Genomic DNA, 20,941 nt, shown 5'->3' with positions numbered 1-20,941 from the left:
TGACACATCACTGCAGCGTTTCTGTTGAATTTTATTTTGTGCGCTACATCGATTTTCTCGTGCGCTGATTAGAGGGAACACTGGTCACCTCTAAATAACTTGCCTTCTTAAGAATACGAACGCTAAAGGTCATACACGCGTATGCCTTTAAAAACGTTAACTCCGTGTGTTGTTCGATAAAGGACCACTTGCAGAAGTAGGTGGAGAAAGTGAAGTCATTCAAAATGGCTGACGCACAAGGCTGCTAAACCAATGGAATAAGGGATACGTTTGCTTTTCCACAAGTAAGCCCGATTGGCCTAGTACAATAAGTCCTTGAAAAGTAAGAGGAAAAAATGTTTGTCTGAAGAATCGGGTAGTTTGCCAGTAAACAACACAGAAGGACGACTTGTTAAAAAGCTTCAATTGCCGCGGTTCCCGGCATCCGTGGCCACTGACAGTGATGGAGTCCGCAGGCGTGACCTTCGAGCGGGGGTGGAAAATGGCGACGGAAACGAGGGCCGCTCCCGCCGGCGAGCGTTGAGGAATGGAAGATCCGACGACGGCGCTCCCGCTGAATGCGACGTGAAGGATGAGTCACCGTCCTCTTTTTCACACCGCTCTGATTAAAGGTCAGTCTAAAAGCTAGACCGCCACACTTAAAGTGTCGTGCTCCGCCGTTACTCCGAGTGCAAAGTGAAGTGCCTGCTGATGAGAGCCGAGGCGGCCGAGCTAGGAAATCCGAGAGGTGGGAACGTCCACAATGTCGCGTATCAAAGTCATCATTTTGTGTGCCTCGAAAAATCAATCGTGTGCACGGAAAAATCAGTAAATATCTTCTGATAGGATTTGGACAACGATGAGTTGGAACCTTTGCCAAGAGGCGTCGGCCGAGGGTGCTGACGGAGAGACTAATATACTTCCTGAGCACTAGCAGGCGGCCAAAGGGCCTCCGGGTAAAACATTGGGAGCCGGAGTAAACGCGCTCACTCGCACATACACACAGTGGGGAAAGGGGGGGTCGCGTCAAGCTCCCACAATAAAGGTATCATTTATAAGGGAAGCTTGTTTACGGGGTCCTCATTGCTCGACGACAACTGGCGGAGAGCTGACAATAACGGATGCCCGCCTGCTGACAATGCATTCAAAGGAAAAAAATCATTATTTAAACCTCAACTCTTAAATGAGGGTGGCTAAACGGCGGAGACAGATTCCCCACGGGGTGGCGTGACTCAGCGATAGAGTAGTTGTCCGCCAACCCAGAGGCCGTGAATTCCATTCTGCGCTATGATAAGCCCGTCGTCTAAGTATCCTTGAGCATGATACTGAAGCCCTCGTCGCTCCTGGTGCTGCGTCACCAGTAGGTTGGATGGCGATGTAGTGTAAAGCGCTTTGAGGGCCTTGAAAGGTGCAACCATTAAGCATAAAATGGAAAGAAATTTCAAGACGGCTCGATAAGCGGGTCTCGTAACACGAATACGCGGGCGGCTATGGACTGCGCTAGACGTCCAATCTATTTTGACCGGGAGAGGCTGTCGGCGATGAATCGCTGACAAAAAAAATGGGAGATTATATTTCCAGGCCATATCGCATAGCCCTAGTATGAAGCAAAGTCTGAATTTCCACTTGTAAGGTCATGCTTGCCTGATAGCAAGTTTTGGGGGGGGCAAACTAGGAGCGAGACCATTGAAATCCATTAAAAAAATAAGCATTTTTAAGTGGTGGAATGTTAGTAACACAAAATTGGAAAAACCAATTGTTTTCCCTTCAAATCTCATCAATTAAGATGAAGTTCGAGACAAGACTGAGATTTTGGCGGGGTTGAGACCGAAACAAGTAATGCAGATCATAAATGGGACACCGTTAGCAGTGAGGCAAATGCGGCGAGAACCCGTCCGCCCTTTTAAAACGCCGGACTAAATTCCGCCCATCTGGCGGGGAAAGTCTCGCAGCTGCTGTCGAAGCGCGTGGCGGGCGAGCCGCAGCGTGAGGACGGCTCGCAGCCAGTGAAGAGGAGGAAGTCTAATTAAACTTGTATCATCTGCCTCCCGCTCTAAATGCGGCTACATCTCTCGCTCCACTTCTTCACCCGCCTCATTTCAAGATGGGGAGCTTTGCTTCTTGACAATGCTTGAAAACAGCACACGCACAGCTCTTGTTAGTCAAGTGCAAAAACACTGCCACCGACGATTATTTTGACCAATGGCTGATTATTTTTGCCACTCGTCGGCTTTTTACATGACATTGGGAATGACATTTTTGTCGAAACAAAAAACAACGGGCAGACAAACGGTACATCATTTATGACCACAGGAAAAATTGTGTTTCAATTTGGTTTCAGTGGGAAACATGAAGCCACCTGTACACCACATATTAATATTGTGGCCTATAGGACCCAAAATGTGATGATGGGGCGCTTGATGAGGTTTCATTTTAACCTCTGTGAAGTTGCCCCCTCCCCCCGATGCAAATTAACATGAAAATGTCAATCGTTTGTGGTGTAAAAAGTTTCGTTTGTGCTGCTATCGTTTTTAAGATACTGACAATTCTTTCATAAGTCTAGCTGAAGTCAACCAGCCCCCCATTTTTATGGAAAATGGTGAAAAATGCTGGCATTTGTTTATGCTACGTTTGTGCTGTAAAAAGTTTTGTTTCTGCTGCTACCATTTTTGACATATTAATTTCGAGTAATGACGTCAATTGCAGCTCCTCCGTCGTGGCCGATGGAGTGTACCAACTTTCTCAATAACAGAGGGGGTGTCCCAACAACTAGCGCAAACGTATGAAGGAGTACATTTTCTCGTAGGAACCGTCTACCTGTTTGAATTATTCTAAGACACCTAGTATAATCAACCAGGGAATAGTGTCTTTCCTCGTATTTACCGATCGACTGTTTGTATTTCTCTAACACACCCAATATAAGATAAATAGCACTTATACCATAGTTTAAGGAAAACAAGCAGAATATAGGGCGTAAGCGATACATGAAGCCTTCTTATCACGGAAGCCCAACAACATGTGTGCCATGCAACTGACTGAGCAAGATTGACGCTGACAAGCCCACGTCCGCACCACCAACTCTCGCGATCAGTTCTCCCGGACAGTCCAGAACAAATGGCGGGACGACCTGTCCCAACACAAGAAACACCGGAGAACGCCCGATATCCAACTGATAACACGACTGACAAGACTCCAAGAGCCCTTTTGACGCTGAGGTGGCAAAATCCACAACTATCGTTGCCCTGACAACAGTAACTCCCAAATCCTCCTTCCAATCCACAAACAGGCAATATTCCTAAACAACTCCCCTCTTCCTGCCCCCGGCCCACCCAGCGAGAGCCTTCAAAAGTGTGAAATGTTCAACTAAGCGTTTTCATTTTCCTCGGGTACCTTTTGTTGACTTGTGATATAGTGACCCTGAATCCTTGCCTAGGTCTGTTGCAGTTGTGCCTTGTTGCTTGATCGCTTTCGACCCAAATAAATTGTCAACTTGTTCTCGGCGAGCCTTCTTCCAGCTTTCAAAATGGAGTCAGTATAAAGAGTTAAGACTAAGGCCAGCGCTGGTGCCGTGGTTTGGCTGGCGTGATTCTGGCAGTCTGGCTAAAAGGTCAGATTCTTTCACGTAGTACAAACAAAAAACTGGCCAAAAAAACGGGCAGTTTGCATTTGTTTTACGTAAATATGGCCAAGAATGATGCTAGTCTGTAGCGGTTAATTTCTCCCATTGATTTTTTTTTCACGTTTCAAAATGCATGCACGGCACGAAAAAATATCATAATTACCTTGAATCCTGGAACAAATCACTCCTGAGACAATCCTTCCTGTTTGTATGCGGTACAACTTTCGTACTTTGTCAACCTAAATCCGGCGTTAGATCGCTGCATGTGTCTCTGCGACCGAGCGCAAATCACTGAAGCGGATTGTGGGACGGCCCCATGCTTGAAGACGATGCGCAATTAATGGCCCGTCAATACAATTTGAAGTCTATGGAACAGCACAAACTACATTTTTTCCCAGCACCAAGGAGCACAAAGCTAGCACAAACGAAACATCGTTTTTATATGAATTTGCGTTGGATGGGGGGGCCCAACGTTTTAGTTTTACTGTGATTTGAAGGCAATTTTCATCAGTGATATCTTCTCATCAAAATATTAACATTTTCAAGTCAATACAAAAAACGCCACTCGAAGCCCATTTTTGATACTACATCAATACCTCCCGCACGCCCCCCAAATACTCCGTGTTTCTCCAATGTAGGTCACTTTTGACAAAAAAACTATTTCCTGAAAGTACCCAAAATCAACAGTGACACACCAAATTTATTGTTGTTTTCATCAACGATGACGTCCACAAACAATTTCTTCATGACGATGACGAGCTAAAAACGTTGTCTCGGAAGACTAAAACTTGATGAGACGAATGCCAGTTTTTTTATCTGACGAGACGAAAACTCGACAGTTTCCTGTCGTACATTCACAACGCGTGACATTTTGTTATTGCACGAGGAGTACGTCAGCCTGAATCCGAGCAGTGTTTGTGTCCTGTCACTCATGTGAGATGTGTTGCCTCCACATCCTCCCTGGTGCTTCAAGCTAGGCTGCGCTCCATTTTGCTTTTTTTGAAACACGATATGTTTTCTTATTTTGGACTAAAGAGAATATGCAATGTTGCTTTAGCCTTGAAAGTTCTGTGTGTTCTAAGTCATCAACTCACACTAAACCCAACTTATAGCGTCAGCATGGCATTCGCGTTAGCATCAGCGTCAACTTTAGTGCGGCAAGCATCCTCGTGGACCCCTTTTTTTTTACTTCAAGCGTGCGGCGTCCCGGTGAGTGTAATTCATGGAAAATAATGTACCGTTTTCCTGCTGAGTGATATGTACTCGTCTATCAAGGTTCATTCCAAATTGTAGTTATTTTTGGACTAAATCTTTTGAATTTTACAGATCGTTCGACTAAAACGAGACAAAATGTTTTGACCAAAAATTAGAACAACACATTTTGAAATGTGACTAAGTATTTTCACCCCCAAAGACTAAAACGAAAATGAAAAGGGTTGCCAAAAACCGACAGAAAGTGACCCACTATCTACGGCAAGTGCAAAATGAAATGTATCCCACGAGAGCAAATTTGTGTTGACCTTAAAAGTTTAAAAAAAAATAAAATAAAAAAGAACTGTGTCTTGATACTTTTGCAATCAAATACCGTAACCAAATAGAACATATCTCTATTGATACATTTGATAAACCTATTGTATACACATGGAATCCTGGATTTTTTTTTTTTGTCCTATAGCGGATCCTTGACATGAATTAATTCCAGACTTATTGTTGCCCGCAGGTTCCGAGTTACCCTATAGAGGACACGCGCACTCTTTGGTAGAATGTCTGAGGGCTCATAGACATTAAGGGAGCGAAGCGGTTTGTCCTAGATCCTTTTGAACTTGTTTTGGAGTCACTTCACCAGAAATCCTGCACAACGGCCACAAACCTCAGCGCGTGCCGCTCGCTTTCCATATGCTTTGTCAATGTGTCAACTTGCTCCAGCTGAGGTTTGGAGGAGGGATAGAAGAGGAGAGGAGGAGGAATCTGGTAGGAGGTCTTTCGCACGTAGCCCGCTTACAAATGAACGCCGCGCCGGGGCCAAACTCACGCGCTCTCTCCGCCACTTTCATTTTTTCCCCCCCTTGTCTTTTTTTGGAGGCGTTGCGCATCGACGCCGAAGCGCCCGCCTCCATTCTTTCTTCCCGCTTCACTTCGGGCGCATCTAGCTCCGGCCGAGCGACACTGCGGCTCGGCGAGCGGATCGGATCGGATCCCCCCTCCCCCCACCTCCGCCCCGTCAAAGCCATCTGCCATGCCGGATCCGCATCGGGGGAAACGCTCTTCTCTCCGGTCCTCTCCTCGTTGTCGTAAACTCCGCTCGCGGGCGGCGCGGACCGCCCGCCGCCATCAGCGAGATTATCGGGAGCCGTAAAAAAAAAAAAAAAAAAAAAAAAAACCAAAGCTAAAGACCACTTTAGCGGTCACGGACGGTGCTCCGACTCTGCGGACGAGTCGCCTCTCGCCGTAAATCAAGCCCGGAGCGTCGGAGGGAGCGCAAATACGAATGCTTGGGGTAACTCCATCTTTTCTTACTTTCCTATCAGACGCCACCGCCGCACGCGTGCGTTCACGTCATTATGAAACAGGTGTCATTAACAGATTGCTCCGTGGGGGGATTTGTCAACAGATGAATCGACTCATCCGCAACTATTCTGATCGCGGATGAATCGTCATTGTTAACTCATTAGCTGCCATTGAAGGTGACAGACAGAACGGCTTTAGAAATGAACCGCTTCCCAGTAACTTGGTCAAACGACCGAGATTGAAGAAGTACATCAACAATCTTCGAACATTTTTTTTTTCATAAATTGGCCCCTGCCTCCAAGTGAAAATGGATTAGACGTCCATGGCAGTTAAATGTGATGAGTTCCAGGGTTCTTGCACCATAATGAAAGTCAAATTTCATGCTTTTTGATACATTTTAAAGACCTTAAAAATATCACTTAAGACCGAAACATGCCGCAACAATTTGTGATGAAGAAAAAAAAAGTTTTTTTATGTCTATGTAACGGGAGGGTTTTTTCCGCTCGACAGTTTCGACCCCTCTTGTCCCTAACGAAAAACGGGAACCTCTGGAAACATCACGATACAATTTGCGCTACAATGCTCGCGATAACGATGATGTCACGATATGGTGACACAACAAATCGATCATTCGAGTAGGGCTGCAGCTATCGAATATTTTAGTAGTCGATTAATCGATGGACTAGTTAGTTCGAATAATCGAGTAATCAGATAGGGAACATGAAAAAATAAAATACTTGAGCTGAGCCTCAAAAGGTATAATTTTTTTTTTTTATGATCTATGCACAACAAAAGACCAATAGGCTAACTTACAAGAAAAAGTCCGCGAGCTTAAATGCTATAAAATGCTTAAGTTTTTTTTACAATGCTCTTAACAAATGGTTCATGCACATATTCCCACAAAAAACGGCTAAATATACCCATAAACTAAATTATGAATGCATTAAAAAACATTAGCTCAAACAAAAACTTAGCTTATGTTGGTCTTAACAGGGAGCAGTTGGACACAGCCATGTGAAAAGAGGCAGACCAGAGGGCAGTGTATCCACCCTAATCAATAAAACTAAATGCAAACGCTTTCAAAATAAACCATTACGCCACTTTAAACGAATACTTGAAGCAACAAAATTTAATTTGAATATTTTTTTTCTAATTGAATACTCGAGTTAATCGATTAATCGTTGCAGCACTACATTTGAGGATATTCTACAAATCAAGTATAAAGAAAAATAGAATCTCTTTTCATCCTTCTGCTGTGAATTGGAACAAGTTTAACACTAGTAGACGTCCAATCCCTTTCAAGTGGGAGCGTGCCATCCCTCCCACTTGAAACAGACTGCCAGTCAGCGGCAGCCAATTCTAGGCAACGAGTTTATTTTAGGGCATTTACGGGTCACTTTCTGTTGATTTTGGGTTACTGAAACGGGAGAAAGTCCCCAAATGAATAGAAGTGACTCAAAATCAACACCTGTACATGTCCAAAAATCAACCTGTAAATGGCCACAAAAGACTGATTCTAGTGCCATTTGGCAGCGCTAGACGTCCAATCCAGTCAAAATGAATTGGACGTCTAGCACCGTCAATGGCAGTCAGTGAGCTAAGACTATTCACATCAACATTTTAAGACTTTTAAACTCTACGGCAACCCTGAGTTCGTCAATACTTCTTTTATTAAAAATTTGACTTTCTTATGCTTAAAAACGTAAATGAAACAAAAATAATTTTAAACTGAATTTTTCTTTAATTTTGTCTATTTAAGTTGGTATGAAAAAGACGCTGAACCTTTTGGAATTTCTCACATTTCTGAATAAAATTACCATCAAATGTCATCTGATCTTTGTCAAAATCACACAGATGAAAATACAGTGTAATGTGATGGTTCACTTACTTTTTCTTTCCCCCTTCCGTCATTGCTTGTATGCGATCCTCATTAAAATATGAAAACCAATAATGCTTGGGTGGTTTTAGTTAAAGCAGGCAGTTTTTTTTCCATCTGTGTGATTTTGACAAAGATCAGATCACATTTGATGGTAATTTTATTCAGAAATGTCAGAAATTCCAAAAGGTTCAGATACTTTTTCATACTACTGTATAAAAAAAAAAAAAAAAAAAGTTAAAATGACAACTTTATTTAATATGGATTTTTTTTCTGACTTAAAAAAGGAGGTATGTATATTCTATGACTGATGTAGCAATGTTCATCATTTCAACAAGATATTTGCCAACATTTGAATGATATTTAGGATAACTAAAACAATCAGTGATTGATGTGGCAAGAAACAATGAGTTGACGGATGGATCGACGAATGCCTCGGTGAGGATTAGCGCACCCGTGCACTCAAATGAGTGTGTGACACGTGTCGTCTTGGAAATGGAAACAAAATTCAATTTGTGGCTGTTTCATTACCTCCTTTTATTCATTTCTTTTTGAAATATTTTCTCCCCTAAACAAATATATTTCCTGGAGATGCTTTACTCTGCTGGTTCAAAAACTCTGTTGGTACTTGACCTACAATTTTGAGGGGGCATTTCTGGGTCAGATCCTGGTGATTTTGGGTCACTTCCTGTACAAACATTTTGGGGCACCTTTCTCTGTATTTTGTGACATTTTTCCTATTGATTATGAAACATTTTTTAGGTCACTTCCAAGTTTTTGGTTAAAAAAAAAAAAGACTTTTGAACAGGGTTTTATGCACCATTGCAAACGAATGGCGGTTTTGGTTCACCTTGTTTTTGTATATTTTTGGCTGTTTGAACTAAAACTACTGTAAGACAAGTAGCATTTGAAATGTGCCGTTTTTGAACGGGGCTTTTTTTTGCCGTCAATGTGGTTTTTGGCGAGTCGAGAACCGGCCTAACGTCGCGGAGGTTTACCACTTTACCGCCGGGCGTTCAGACTCGCGAAAGTCTAGCAAATAATGTCAAAGCCGGAGCCCAATCGTGCCCCCGCGCACTTGCCTACACGCCATTACTCAGGCTTAAAGCGAAATTGGTCGCCTCACCTTGTCGGCGGCACTGTCAGCCGGCAGACGGGGAGGAGGGGAGGGCGGCTGATAAATTGGCCTCTGATTGATGAGCGCGGGGGACAGGTGGGCCATCAGCGCGCTCGCAAAACAACAAATTACACGCGACCCCAACACAAACACGCTCAGTCAAAGATTCCCCGTCTACAGATAACGTTCCGGCGGAATAACCCCAAACGTACAGAGCGGGCAGGGCCGCCGCCGTTTGTCACAGACATCCTGTGAATAGGCGAGTCAAAAGTCCTCTATTTTTGAACCTCATTGGCAAATCAAGGAATGCTCATTCGCTCCCGCAAATGGACGTCTAGTGCCGTTAATGGCACTGAAAGATGAGCATTGGCAGCTAGCGCTTCCAGTTTAAATGCATTGACTGTCTACAGTATCGTTGTCAATGGCAGGCAATGAGTCTGTTCTTTATTCATTTTAGGGTATTCATAGGGTCACTTTCTTTTGAATTTAAAAAATGAAATGGAAAAAAAAAATCATGAAAAGAATATATAATGTGACATGCTGTCACGTGGCGCCGCCAAACTGATTTTCGTGTCACAATAAAGGATTCTTTGAAAGATTTTTCTGAAAATTATTCAAATAAATAAAAGAGCAATGTAATAATAAATTCCTCCTTTTTTATATGTTTGAACTTTGAAATATTTTTGATTTCCTTTATTTTTTCCTTTTTAATGTTGGATTCTTCCCATTCTTTGTTGTATATATCTGGGGCTTTGCCTTGAAAAATGCCATTGAGGGCCATATATGTCGAATCTATTCTATTGATGACAATGTACTTTGACTCCATTGACGCATATGTAAGTAGATTCCATTAAGAGCCAAGGGCGTCCAAACTTCCTATTCATTTTTAATGGCAAAAAACCCATTGTCCACAAAATCAACAGGAAATGATCAGATATCGATAGGACAAGCCCCCAAGTGTCCCCAAATGACCTGATATGACCAGGACACGCCCCCAATGTCCCCAAATGACCTGATATGGCCAAGACACGCCCCCAAATGACCCGATTTGACCAGGACACGCCCCCCCAAATGAACTAATTTGACCAGGACATGCACCCCCCCCAAATGTCCCCAAAAGATCTGCTATGATCAGGACACTCCCCCCAAATGTTCCCAAATGACCAGGACACGCCCCCTTAATGCCCCCAAATCAATAGGAAGTGAGCTGATATTGTCCCCGAAATGTCCCCAAACCAACCTGGCCGGGGCTAAGATCTGTATCTCCACACAGCAAAGCCCCAGAGTAACTTCTCCAGAAATTGCAGTTTCTACAGTAGTTGTCAATGAAATTTTGCACGTTTTAAAAATTTGATTTCTCGATATTTTTTTGGAATACTACTCGGGAACAAACGCACTATGAAAAGAAACTCAACTCGGCGACGTGACGGGCGCGCCCGTGTCTGTCCGCCCACCCGGCTGCGGAGCGGATTAAAAACTTCTCTCCTTTGATTCAGAGCACCCTACCCAGCCCCCCACCAAAAATCAAAAAGTCTGGTATGTTTCGACACTGCCTGCGATGAATACATTGGCGTGGTTGGCTGCAGAAGAGACTTTCCATCGGCGCTTGTGTCTTTTCCCGTTGAGATTATTTATGAACTATTAACATCATGCAGTAACACTTTATTAGGCAGAAAGCCAAGAGGCCTATTCATCTTTCACTTGAGTCGTACGCCATCTTTTTTTCCTCTCTCGCTTATCTTCAAATGGTGACAGCAAAGGCTCGCAAAAATATCAACTCATTCACTGCCAAAATTCCCACTTCATTTGCATAAACAACTTTTTTTTTTTTTTGCTCGATTCAATTCAAAGCTGCTATCGTGAAATAAACATTGCAGAATGTTCAAAACACCACTTTTACAGTGACTGCACCAAGATGGTAGAAATGATCTCAAACAGAGTTGCTCATTTTTATTTAAAAAAAAACAACAACAAAAAAAACAACCCTTTCTATGATATTTCAATGAATGGAAATTAGAGCTGAAACGAATACTCGAGCAACTCGAATTTAAAAACTGATCCGAGTAATTTTATTCACCTCGAGTAATCATTTATTTTGACAGCTCTAAGCATCACGTTTTGCCCTGACTACTTTTAATGCGGGACAACGGGCTGATGTCACGTGCGTAGAGGAAGAAGCAAAAAAAAAAAAAAAACTTACTGCAGCCGACAGCTGCTACAAACGATGCCGACGTTGCTAAATACTAGCCCGCACGATGCTGCGTTGGTAGCAGGTAGCGTCTGATGAGTCTCATAGAGATCACATGTATGTTGAACTAGATGCGAAATGACAGACTCGGCCGCATCTGGGCAGCGTTAGTAAACAGCCGCCATCTTAAAGCAGTAGAGCGCTAAGCGCTAATAAAGAGCCCTAAGCGCTAATAAAGAGCGCTAAGCGCTAATAAATAAGATTAACGTTACTGTCACTAGCTCACGTAACGTTAGCCCTGCGGAGGGCTAGGTTTAATTATTAATTATCATTAATTATGACCACTTTCGATGCGTGGCTAACGTGTCCTACATACAGGCTTTTTAACATAACACAGCGTTGTGGAGTGATGAGGGTGTAAAATAAAAACTCAATAATGCTAACTATCAGTTTTAGCTCAGTAGTCATTGCTGGATAAAACACCAAGTAGCACTGGTCCTTAATGTGCTTCAATACAGCCTGTATCATACATTTATTTTGAACACTGCAAAAACTCAAAATCCTATCAGGACTTACAGTTTAGACTAACTTAAAACTTAACTAGAAAAAATGGCTTGACACAAATAGAAATTCAATTGAAACACGTGGGAAAAAAATCCTGTTATCAAGCGTAGTGGCATTTTTAGGTGTGTATATATATATATATAAGATCTAAAGGTTTTTTGAGTGACAGCAGTGAATGAGTCTTTTTTTTTATTCTAGTTACATCTGAGATGCAATTGTTGGCTGTTTTCAACAATATACAGTGGGGAGGACAAGTATTTGATACACTGCCAATGGGTTTTCCCATTGGCAGTGTATCAAATACTTGTTCTCCCCACTGTACATCGAAAATAAAGACATTGATTGACTGAAAATGGTTCAGGATTAGATGAAATGTCTTGTTTTCTCATATATTTATAATTGCTCTTCACCTAAAATTATATTTGTTTTATCCCATTACTCAATTAATCGATAGAATTTTCAGTCGATTACTCGATTACTAAATTATTCGATAGCTGCAGCCCTAATGGAAATACAGCAAATACTCTCCTGGCCAAAAGAATTGGCACCCCTGCAATTCTGTCAGATAATGCTCAATTTCTCCCAGAAAATGATTGCAATTACAAATGCTTTGGTAGTAATATCTTCATGTATTTTGCTTGCAATGAAAAAACACAAAAGAGAATGGGGGGAAAAAAATGAAATCATGATCATTTTATACAAAACTCCAAAAATGGGCCGGACTAAAGTATTGGCACCCTCAGCCTAACACTTGGTAGTACAACCTTTAGACGAAATAACTGCCAACAACCACTTCCGGTATCCATCAATGAGTTTCTGCTGGAATTTTAGACCATTCTTCTTTGGCTAACTGCTCCAAGTCACTGAGATTTGAAGGGTGCCATTTTCAGATCTCTCCACAGGTCTTCTATATGATTCAGGTCTGGCCACTTTAGAAGTCTCCAGTGCTTTCTCTCAAACCATTTTCTAGTGTGTTTTGGGTTAAGTGTCCTGCTGGGAAAACCCATGACCCAGCTTTCTCTCTCTGGGCCCTACATTATGCTGGAAAATTTGTTGGTAATCTTCAGACTTCATAATGCCATGCACACGGTCATGCATCCAATGCCAGAGGCAGCAAAAGCAACCCCAAAACATCAGGGAACCTCCGCCATGTTTGACTGTGGGGACCACGTTCTCTTCTTTAAATGCCTGGTTTTTTCCCTGTAAACTGTGTAAATGTTGATGACTTTTCCCAAAAAGCTCTACTTTTGTCTCATCTGACCAGAGAACATTCTGCCAAAACGTTTTTGGCTTCCTCAGGTAAGTTTTGGCAAACTCCAGCCTGGCTTTTTTATGTCTCTGGGTCAGAAGCGGGGTCTTCCTGGGTATCGTACCATAGAGTCCCTTTTCATTCAGACGCCGACGGATATTACGGGTTGTCAATGTTGTACCCTCAGACCCCAGAACAGCTTGAACTTGTTTGGATGTTAGTCGAGGTTCTTTAACCGCCGTCCGCACAATCTTGCGTTGAAATCTCTCGTCAATATTTCTTTTCCGTCCACATCTAGGGAGGTTAGCCACTGCGCACGGTAGACACATGAACATTCAGATTTTCGGAGATGGACTTGTCGCCTTGAGATTGCCCATGCTTCCTCATAATATTGCTTCTCAAGTCCTCGGACAGTGCTTTGGTCTTTCTTTTTTCAATGCGGAACACACAAGGACACATGACAGAGGTTGAGTCCACGTTAATCCAGTTTAACTAGCTGCAAGTGTGATTTCGTGATTGCCACCACCTGTTATGTGCCACAGGTAAGTAACAGGTGCTGTTAATTATACAAATTAGAGAAGCATCACATGATTTTTCAAAGGGTGTTGATACTTTTTTGTTCTTTTCATTGCAATAAAAATAAATGAAGCTATTACTACCAAAGCATTTGTAATTGGAATCATTTTCTAGGTGAAATTGAGCATTATCTGACAGAACTGCAGGGTTGCCAGTACTTTTGGACAGCATTGTATATATAATTTTTTTTAATGAACAATTCAAATGTCTAATTTTTAAAGTATTGTTTTACCATGATGAAAAGAAAAAAACTAACCTTTCTATGGAATTTCTATAAATGGAAATACAGTAGACATTGTCTTATTCCATTTGAATGTGACATTTGTTACTTATTACAATATTATACAATACTCCTGATAGTATTAATCCCTTCATTTTTGAATTTTAAATAATTCACTTGTTACGATTTTTTTTAATTAAAAAAAAACCCCATCAAACTAAATATTCTTTATGACATTCAAAAAAATTTAAAATTCTTATTCTATTTTAATATCACATTTTTCATATTCAGTTGAAAAATTTGCAAAAAACAGTCGATATGTTTTTCCATTTTATTTTTAACATTCCTTGGATCAGATTCTATTAAGTATATTGAAAAAAAAGCCCAAAAAGATCAATGTAAATATTTAATTTTTTAAATATCTTTTTACATTGAAAGGTGGGGAAACATAGTAGTATCATAAATATTTGGATTCTCAGGATGTTTAGTGTTTTGTTGACGTAGAAGGATTGACCTCCCGTTGTTGAGATGTGTCATAACGTGATCCTCTCTTTGGATAACAAATCTCACTTTAAAAAAAAAAAAAAAGAGAAGGGCCACTCGGAATCATTTTATTGTGCTGGCCAGGTCAAACGAGGTCACCGTATTGTTGACGATCACCAATTGTTGTCATATGCCGAGTAAAGTAGGATGGCCTCGGGTCAGTCTGCTACGTCTGAGCGTTTGCTATTAGAATGACATCGATCCGCTCGAAGGGTTAACGCCCTTGAGGTAGCCTGCGGCGCGGCGCCTTTGCAGCGTACGATAATCAATGATCATCGCTCATCCCGCAATCGATAGCGAGCTTTATTCCGTGCTTGAGTTACGATGGGCGAAGGACAGGGAAAAGTATGTCGTAACGGCACCGTCGGCAGCGCTGGACGATCAAACCATTTTGACAGGGCGTTCGCAGCCAGTCACCTCAGTTGAATGTCTATGGCGAGTACTGACAGGTTGTTGATTTAAGGGCATTCCCAGGTCAATTCTTATTCATCCGTCATTCCTTGTTGATTTTTCAGGTCACTTCCTGATGACGGGGCATTCTTTCCTGTATGATTTGGAGATTTCCCCGTTGAATTTAGGGTATTTGCGGGTCACCGTCAAATGGATCGGACGTCTAGCGCCGTCACTGGCTGCCAAAGAGTTGGGTAGAAATACAGATACTTGTTCCTGAGAAATGACTAAAAAACGACTAGTTAAAAGGAATCTGGTAAGGGAGCACTATTCTTCTGCGAAAAAAAGTGCACGATAAATTTGGCTAGTAGTAGCTTTGTCAGCTTAGCATAGTAGCTTGGCTGTCTCGCACTGTGTTGCTTTTTAAACCTGTCAAAGCGCCCAAGGTTAGGTTTCTATTGTGACACTTAGCAGCAGACGGAGCGCTCTTTGCCGATCAAATCCACGTAGCGCTGGCTCAATAAATTCGGCTAGCGGCGGCGCTAGCACGACAGTTTCATTTTAGCGCACGGTGTATGTCAATTCCTTTTAACAGTATTATAAAAGTAAGTCATCAATGTTTTAATCGGACCGTTGACGGGGCCGGACGTACGTTCGATCGATAGATACTTGGTGTGTTACATAACTAGCGAGTTTCCAGTTGATCGGTTCACAAATGACGGAGGAGTAGGATTTGAAAGTTGGTGTCCACAACAACAAAAATAACCTGAATAGGGACATCAGCCCAGTAAATTCAGCTAGCTGCGGCCGGCGCTAGCATAACAGCTTCATCTTAGTGCACATTGGGTATCCGTTCTATTTACGGTAAATCGGTCTAACTAGGGAAGTCAATCACAATTTCACGACAATACAATAGCAATCCCAAAGAGCAACGGAAAGAGGGGCATTTATGAAAATGAATCTTGACAGCGCTAAACTTTGGCCCAAGATGAACAGCTCTCGCTGCGACACGGTGGGTTAACCGTAGCGACGAGAAGCCTATTTGTCTCTTCCTTGGCCTCTGGACTTTTTGAGATCCGGCAAATGTCACGGATGAAGAGCACAGCGAATCCTTCCTCGGCTTGGAAATTTTCTATCGTTTGACTTTCTGTGCAATTTCATCTTAGATTTGCCGCCATTCGTGTCCGTACGGCGCCATTCCAATGTTCTGAAGCGGCTGTTCCGCCGGCCATCATTTACGAGGAAGTGTTCCTGTAAAGGACCGGGAGCCTTGTAAAATGGAAAGGGCATTATTGGGAGCGAAACAGCCTAACTGTTTGCGTACGTGCACCAGCAGTAACCAGTATCGCTGCGACGACTTGAACAAGTAATCCATTTTAGAATTAAGAGAGAACTATTTGGATGGTTGATGAATCGCTCATTTTCAACCTAAAATAATAACATTCTAATCTTCTAAGCCTCTTCACTCATCGGCTGCCGTTGACGGTGAAAGACGTCCAATCCATTTTAACCGGGAAGTCATCGTTCGATTCCACATTTCTCAGTCAGCACATGGATTTTGGGTCACCTTCAGTTCATTTGGAAGAATTTACACTTCCCATTGATTTTCAGTCTTTTCCTGTTGATTTGGAGTCAGGTTTTTGTCAAAATAATATGTTTTGTGGGTGTTGTTTGTATGTGCCGTTGGATTTGAATGGGGGCAATGGAAATGTACGGGGGAGGTGTTTTTGGCAGAACTGTACATTTTGTAATGAGTTGATATTGAGCCCTAGAGGTGGGTATCTTGGGGCACCTCACGATTCGATTACGATTCGATTATAAATGGATTAGTGATGCACAACCCCCCCCCCCACTATTAGCTGCTTTTAATGTTTCGTACATTAGTTACAAAAATAGTACAAAAATCCTAACGGGCTTAAATAAACTACTATTTCAATATCAAGTTAACGGTTCAAAACAGTAAATAAAATACTCAAGTCCCCATTCTGTATCAGCATCTTTAAACGACATTCATTCTTCAACAGAAAAAATCGTAGCATTTTGCAGAAATATATTTTTATCCAACTAAAAGTGAACACGGGTATAAAAGAAATACAATGTGTACTGTTACTTCAATACCAATGGCTCAAAAGTGCTTTTCTGCGTTGTGTAAACATGAACATGTAAACATTAACGGATTTCCCTGAGCTACAAAAAAACAAACAAACAAAACTCAATTCCTTTTGCATCCTGAAGGAGATAGTACCTTTTCTCGTATTTACTGTTTGGCTGTTTGTATTACTCTAACACAGCCAATATAAAATAAATAGCACTTATACCATAGTTTAAGGAAAACAAGCAGAATATAGGGCATAAGAGATACATGACACCTTCTTATCACGAAGCCCAACGTGTGTCATGCAACTGACTGAGCAAGACTGACGCTGACAAGTCCACGTCTGCACCACCAACTCTTGCAATCAGTTTACGCGGACAGTCCAGAACAAATGGCGGGACAGCCTGTCCCAACACAAGGAACACTGACAAGACTCCAAGAGCCCCTTTGACGCTGAGATGGCAAAATCCACAACCCTCGTTGCCCTGACAACATCAACTCCCGAATCCTCCTGTTCAATCCACAAACAGACAATAATCTTAAACAACGCCCAAACACACACTTCTTCCTGCCTTCAAAAGACAATGTTTAACTAAGCGTTGCCATTTTCCTCAGGAACCTTTTGTTGACGTGTGATAGGTTGACGTTGCCTCCCCGCCTGAGTTGTGTTTCGAAGCCTTTTTCCAGCTTTCAAAATGGAGTCCGTACAAACGGTTAAGACTAAGGTGAACGTGTGGAGTTTGGCCTTTTGGCCGGGATGTCGGGGTCCCGCCGGCCCGGGTCGTTGCAGCTGCGCCAGCGCGGGTCCGGCGGTTCGGCTGGCGCGATTTCGGCAGTCTGACTAAAAGGTCAGATTCCTTCAATCCGAACCTCAACAATATGCAGAACAGGTCAAGTGTGTTAAGGTACTGAGAAATTCCATGCTCTTGTATGTGAAGATCAGGAGTTGATCCACGTGCTCAGATGAAAGTACGCTGCTCTGTGCATTGACTCCTGCAAAAAACCACGGTTCGGCGTGCGGGCGTAGCATGTCAGATGGCTAAAGTTACCAGCTGGGCAGCGACAACCATAATAGCTGCGTTGTCTATAACAAGAGAAACATCTTTTTTTTTTGCCATGTTCCATTTCGCTTAGCAGTTCAACCATATTAGCAACCTTGTCCATTGCTCTTTTTTTGAAGCACGCGTGCTTTCAGCTCCCACTCATCGGTTCTGAAATGGGCTGTTACTTTAACAAACAATTTGGGGGCTACAGGTGTCCACGCATCACACGTAACGGCGTCTACATTCGACAGCGATGACATGATTTCTACTTTCCTCCGCTTAGCAAAAGACGGGACTCCCTTGTCAGTGAAACGGCGTCGGGATGGGATGACGTACCTCTGCTTGCTTGCAACATTCTTCAAAGTTTTTCTAGAAGAATTTTCTACTCTTTTGCTTTCCACAGACAACAAATTCACTTAAACGGAAGGGAGGGAGGACTGGCTGCAAACGCTCGTTGTATATTGTTTAGCCTCGTCAATGGCAGCTTCTGATGAACCGGTCCGGTCGACGTGAAATCTCATTGCCATGGTGCGGCCCACGGAGCAAAATGACTTTGACCCCCTTGGCGTACACGTACAGTATTAGCCGAGGAGCAGAGTCATCTCAAAATTAAAAAAATCAGTCGTCATCATGCTAATACCGTCAGAAAGCGTGGCGTCCTTGCTAAATTGCACGCGTGTGTTTGCAGGCATGGTGCCCACGCCCCAGGTGTGCGTATCCACCCTGGTGACGGTGAGCACGATGGCGGTGGTGGACCTCTACCTGCTGGAGCAAAGCATGCCGGGAGCACGCGGGGCGGCGGGGCCCGGCGCGTGGCAGTGCGCCGCCGTCTTACTGGGCGACGCCGGCTTCCTGCTGGCGCTGCGCTTCGTGTCGGCCGGGGTGGTGTCGGAGGCGCGCTCGCCCCGCCGGGGCTTCGCCAACGCCTTGTGGTTCCTCTTCCTGTCGCTCCTCCAGCTCAAGCTCTTCTTCGTCTGCCACAACTACAGGCAGGAGCGGCGGCCGCCCGACCCGCTGGCCAGAAAGGTCCTGACGCTCCTGCTCTCCGTCTGCCTGCCGTCCCTCTTCCTCATCCTGACGGGGGCCGACTACATGACGCCCCAGCGGAGGAAGCAGGAGGTGCGGGGGCGCCTCCTGTGGGTGGTGGTGGACCTGCTGGACGTGTTGGACCTGCAGGCCGGGCTGTGGGAGGCCCAAGGAGGGGCGGCGGCCCCCGAGCGACGGCTCCCCGTCTGGGCCGAGGGCTTGGTTTTCTTCTACTGCTACGCCCTTCTGCTTTTGCTACCGTGCGTGGCCCTCACGGAACTGGGGGCCACGGGCCTCCCGGGACAGAGGGGCCCCCGCAGGGAGGCTTTGTACCCGTGGCTCAGCCTGGTCACCGTCAACGTCTTCACCCTGGGCCTGAGGGGCGCCGGCGTGCTGTGGTACAGGGACCCCCGAGTATCCACCGTCTTCCTGGGGAAGAACCTACTGGCGCTGGCGGTGAAACTGAGCTCGGCTCGCGAGAGGCAAAAGCAGGAGCGCGGCGCGGGGGCGTCGCCCGGGGTCCGACGAGAAGAAACCGCGTCGGCCGGTCGCCGCGCCGAGCGGGGAGAGAGTCAAACGGAGGTCAACTTTCACGCGCCGTCCGGCTCGCGGAGCCCGGGCCGCGCCGACTCACCTTTAGCGCCCTCCTTCATCTCCCAGGAACTCTAATCTATGCACGGCCACCGCGAGCCATACAAATGGACGCCGAGCCGCGACGCTCGGATTTATGCCCGCTGGGATCACTGTGCCCGCTCCGTTGTTTCTTTGTGGACGTTTGACGATTTAAAATGCAGAGAATGTTCATCTCTCGTCGTTTTCATAAAGCCGCCGTCAGCTGAAAACTCATTGGCCGCCATTGAAGTGGGAGGATCGTGCCGCCGACCCTCCCGCTTCAGATGGATTGGACGTCTGCTCCCGATAGAGTCAAATGCATTATTAACTCATTGGCTGCCATTTTGAAAAAAAAAGTCTATATTTATTTTATTAAAAATTTTTTTTCATTTTATTCCCTTTTTTTTTTTAATGCTTTAATAGTATTTATCGTTAAGTTTTGGGAGTGATTTAAGATGATTTTAAAAATGATTGTTTTTCATTTTATGTTGCTAAAATATCCATTAAAATTTTTTTGATGCATTTTTGGACTGATTTTTCTTTTTTAAATTTCATTTGTTGTTCAGTTTTGTGTTGTTTTGTTGTTGACAAATAGAGAAATACTAAGAATTTTTATTTCGTGTTCTAGCCTTTTTTATTTAAAAATACTGATTTTTTTTCTCAATAAAATAAAATTCATTCAGTGAGAATTAGCTTCATTACGTTATGAATTATAAAAAAAAAATTTGAACCCTTTAACAGCCATTGTGATTGTTATTGTATGATTTTTTTTTTCATGCATTTTTGAAATTATTATTAAAACAAACTATAACAACAGATAAGCATGTCCTTTGGCAGCAATTTTTAAAAAATATATTTTTTATTTATTTATTTATTATTTAAAGAAACTCTTGGCCGACGCCGGTGGACAAAAGCAGTAATGCTTTGCCTTGAGGAAGACTGCGTTTCCCATGAGGCCCAGTGCGTCCTCAATCAATCAAAAATCCATCTCCCGGTCACCTGCAGATGGATTAAACGACATTTCTGTTTCCGGCCGCTGTGTGAAGGATGAATAGTAATAAGATAATGAATCCAGTTGTGGCTAAACAATAGCATATGGCTGTTAACAACCGTGTGGCTAGCCCCGCCACCCTGCCCGAACTCGTCAGCGAGTGAAAGCAGTGCTAATGTTTATTCTGCATATCCTGGTGGCCTGCCTTTTTTCTCCTCCTCAGACAAAACTTTTTGTTGATCATTCTTTATAATGTAAAGAAGTAAGTATAAGTCTTTCTAGTGAATGGGGAAAGGGGGAAGTAACGTATGCAGTAAAGCGGTCAGCACATTAGTAGTTTTTTTT

General features: G+C 43.5%; 2 protein-coding genes across 3 annotated transcripts in view; one reads left to right on the top strand and one right to left on the bottom strand.

Annotated features, from left to right (window-relative positions):
• Positions 1 to 20,941, bottom strand: part of mrpl11 (mitochondrial ribosomal protein L11) — a 103,454-nt gene that overhangs the window by 28,111 nt on the left and 54,402 nt on the right. The window lies entirely within an intron of this gene.
• On the top strand, positions 513 to 20,654 carry tmem265 (transmembrane protein 265). Of its 2 annotated transcripts, none has more exons than XM_057849989.1 (2): positions 513 to 611; positions 18,656 to 20,654. In XM_057849989.1, exons 1-2 carry the CDS (start codon positions 572 to 574, stop codon positions 19,660 to 19,662), a joined length of 1,047 nt encoding a protein of 348 aa, XP_057705972.1. In that variant the 5' UTR covers positions 513 to 571; the 3' UTR covers positions 19,663 to 20,654. The 2 variants fall into 2 exon arrangements, with proteins under 2 accessions (XP_057705972.1, XP_057705973.1); XM_057849990.1 differs by lacking the exon at positions 513 to 611 and adding an exon at positions 5,469 to 6,095.

The sequence above is a fragment of the Corythoichthys intestinalis genome, chromosome 11 (assembly GCF_030265065.1).
Source record: "Corythoichthys intestinalis isolate RoL2023-P3 chromosome 11, ASM3026506v1, whole genome shotgun sequence".
NCBI classification, from domain to species: Eukaryota; Metazoa; Chordata; class Actinopteri; order Syngnathiformes; family Syngnathidae; genus Corythoichthys; species Corythoichthys intestinalis.
Note: the sequence above shows the minus strand (reverse complement) of the source record. Positions and strands in the feature narration are given on the sequence as shown.

Bases quoted from the DNA above. Each gene is read 5' to 3' on its own strand.
- tmem265 (XM_057849989.1), top strand. From the start codon at position 572: ATGAGTCACCGTCCTCTTTTTCACACCGCTCTGATTAAAG. The intron at 612-18,655 runs GTCAGTCTAAAA...GTGTGTTTGCAG, and splicing joins TCACACCGCTCTGATTAAAG to GCATGGTGCCCACGCCCCAG.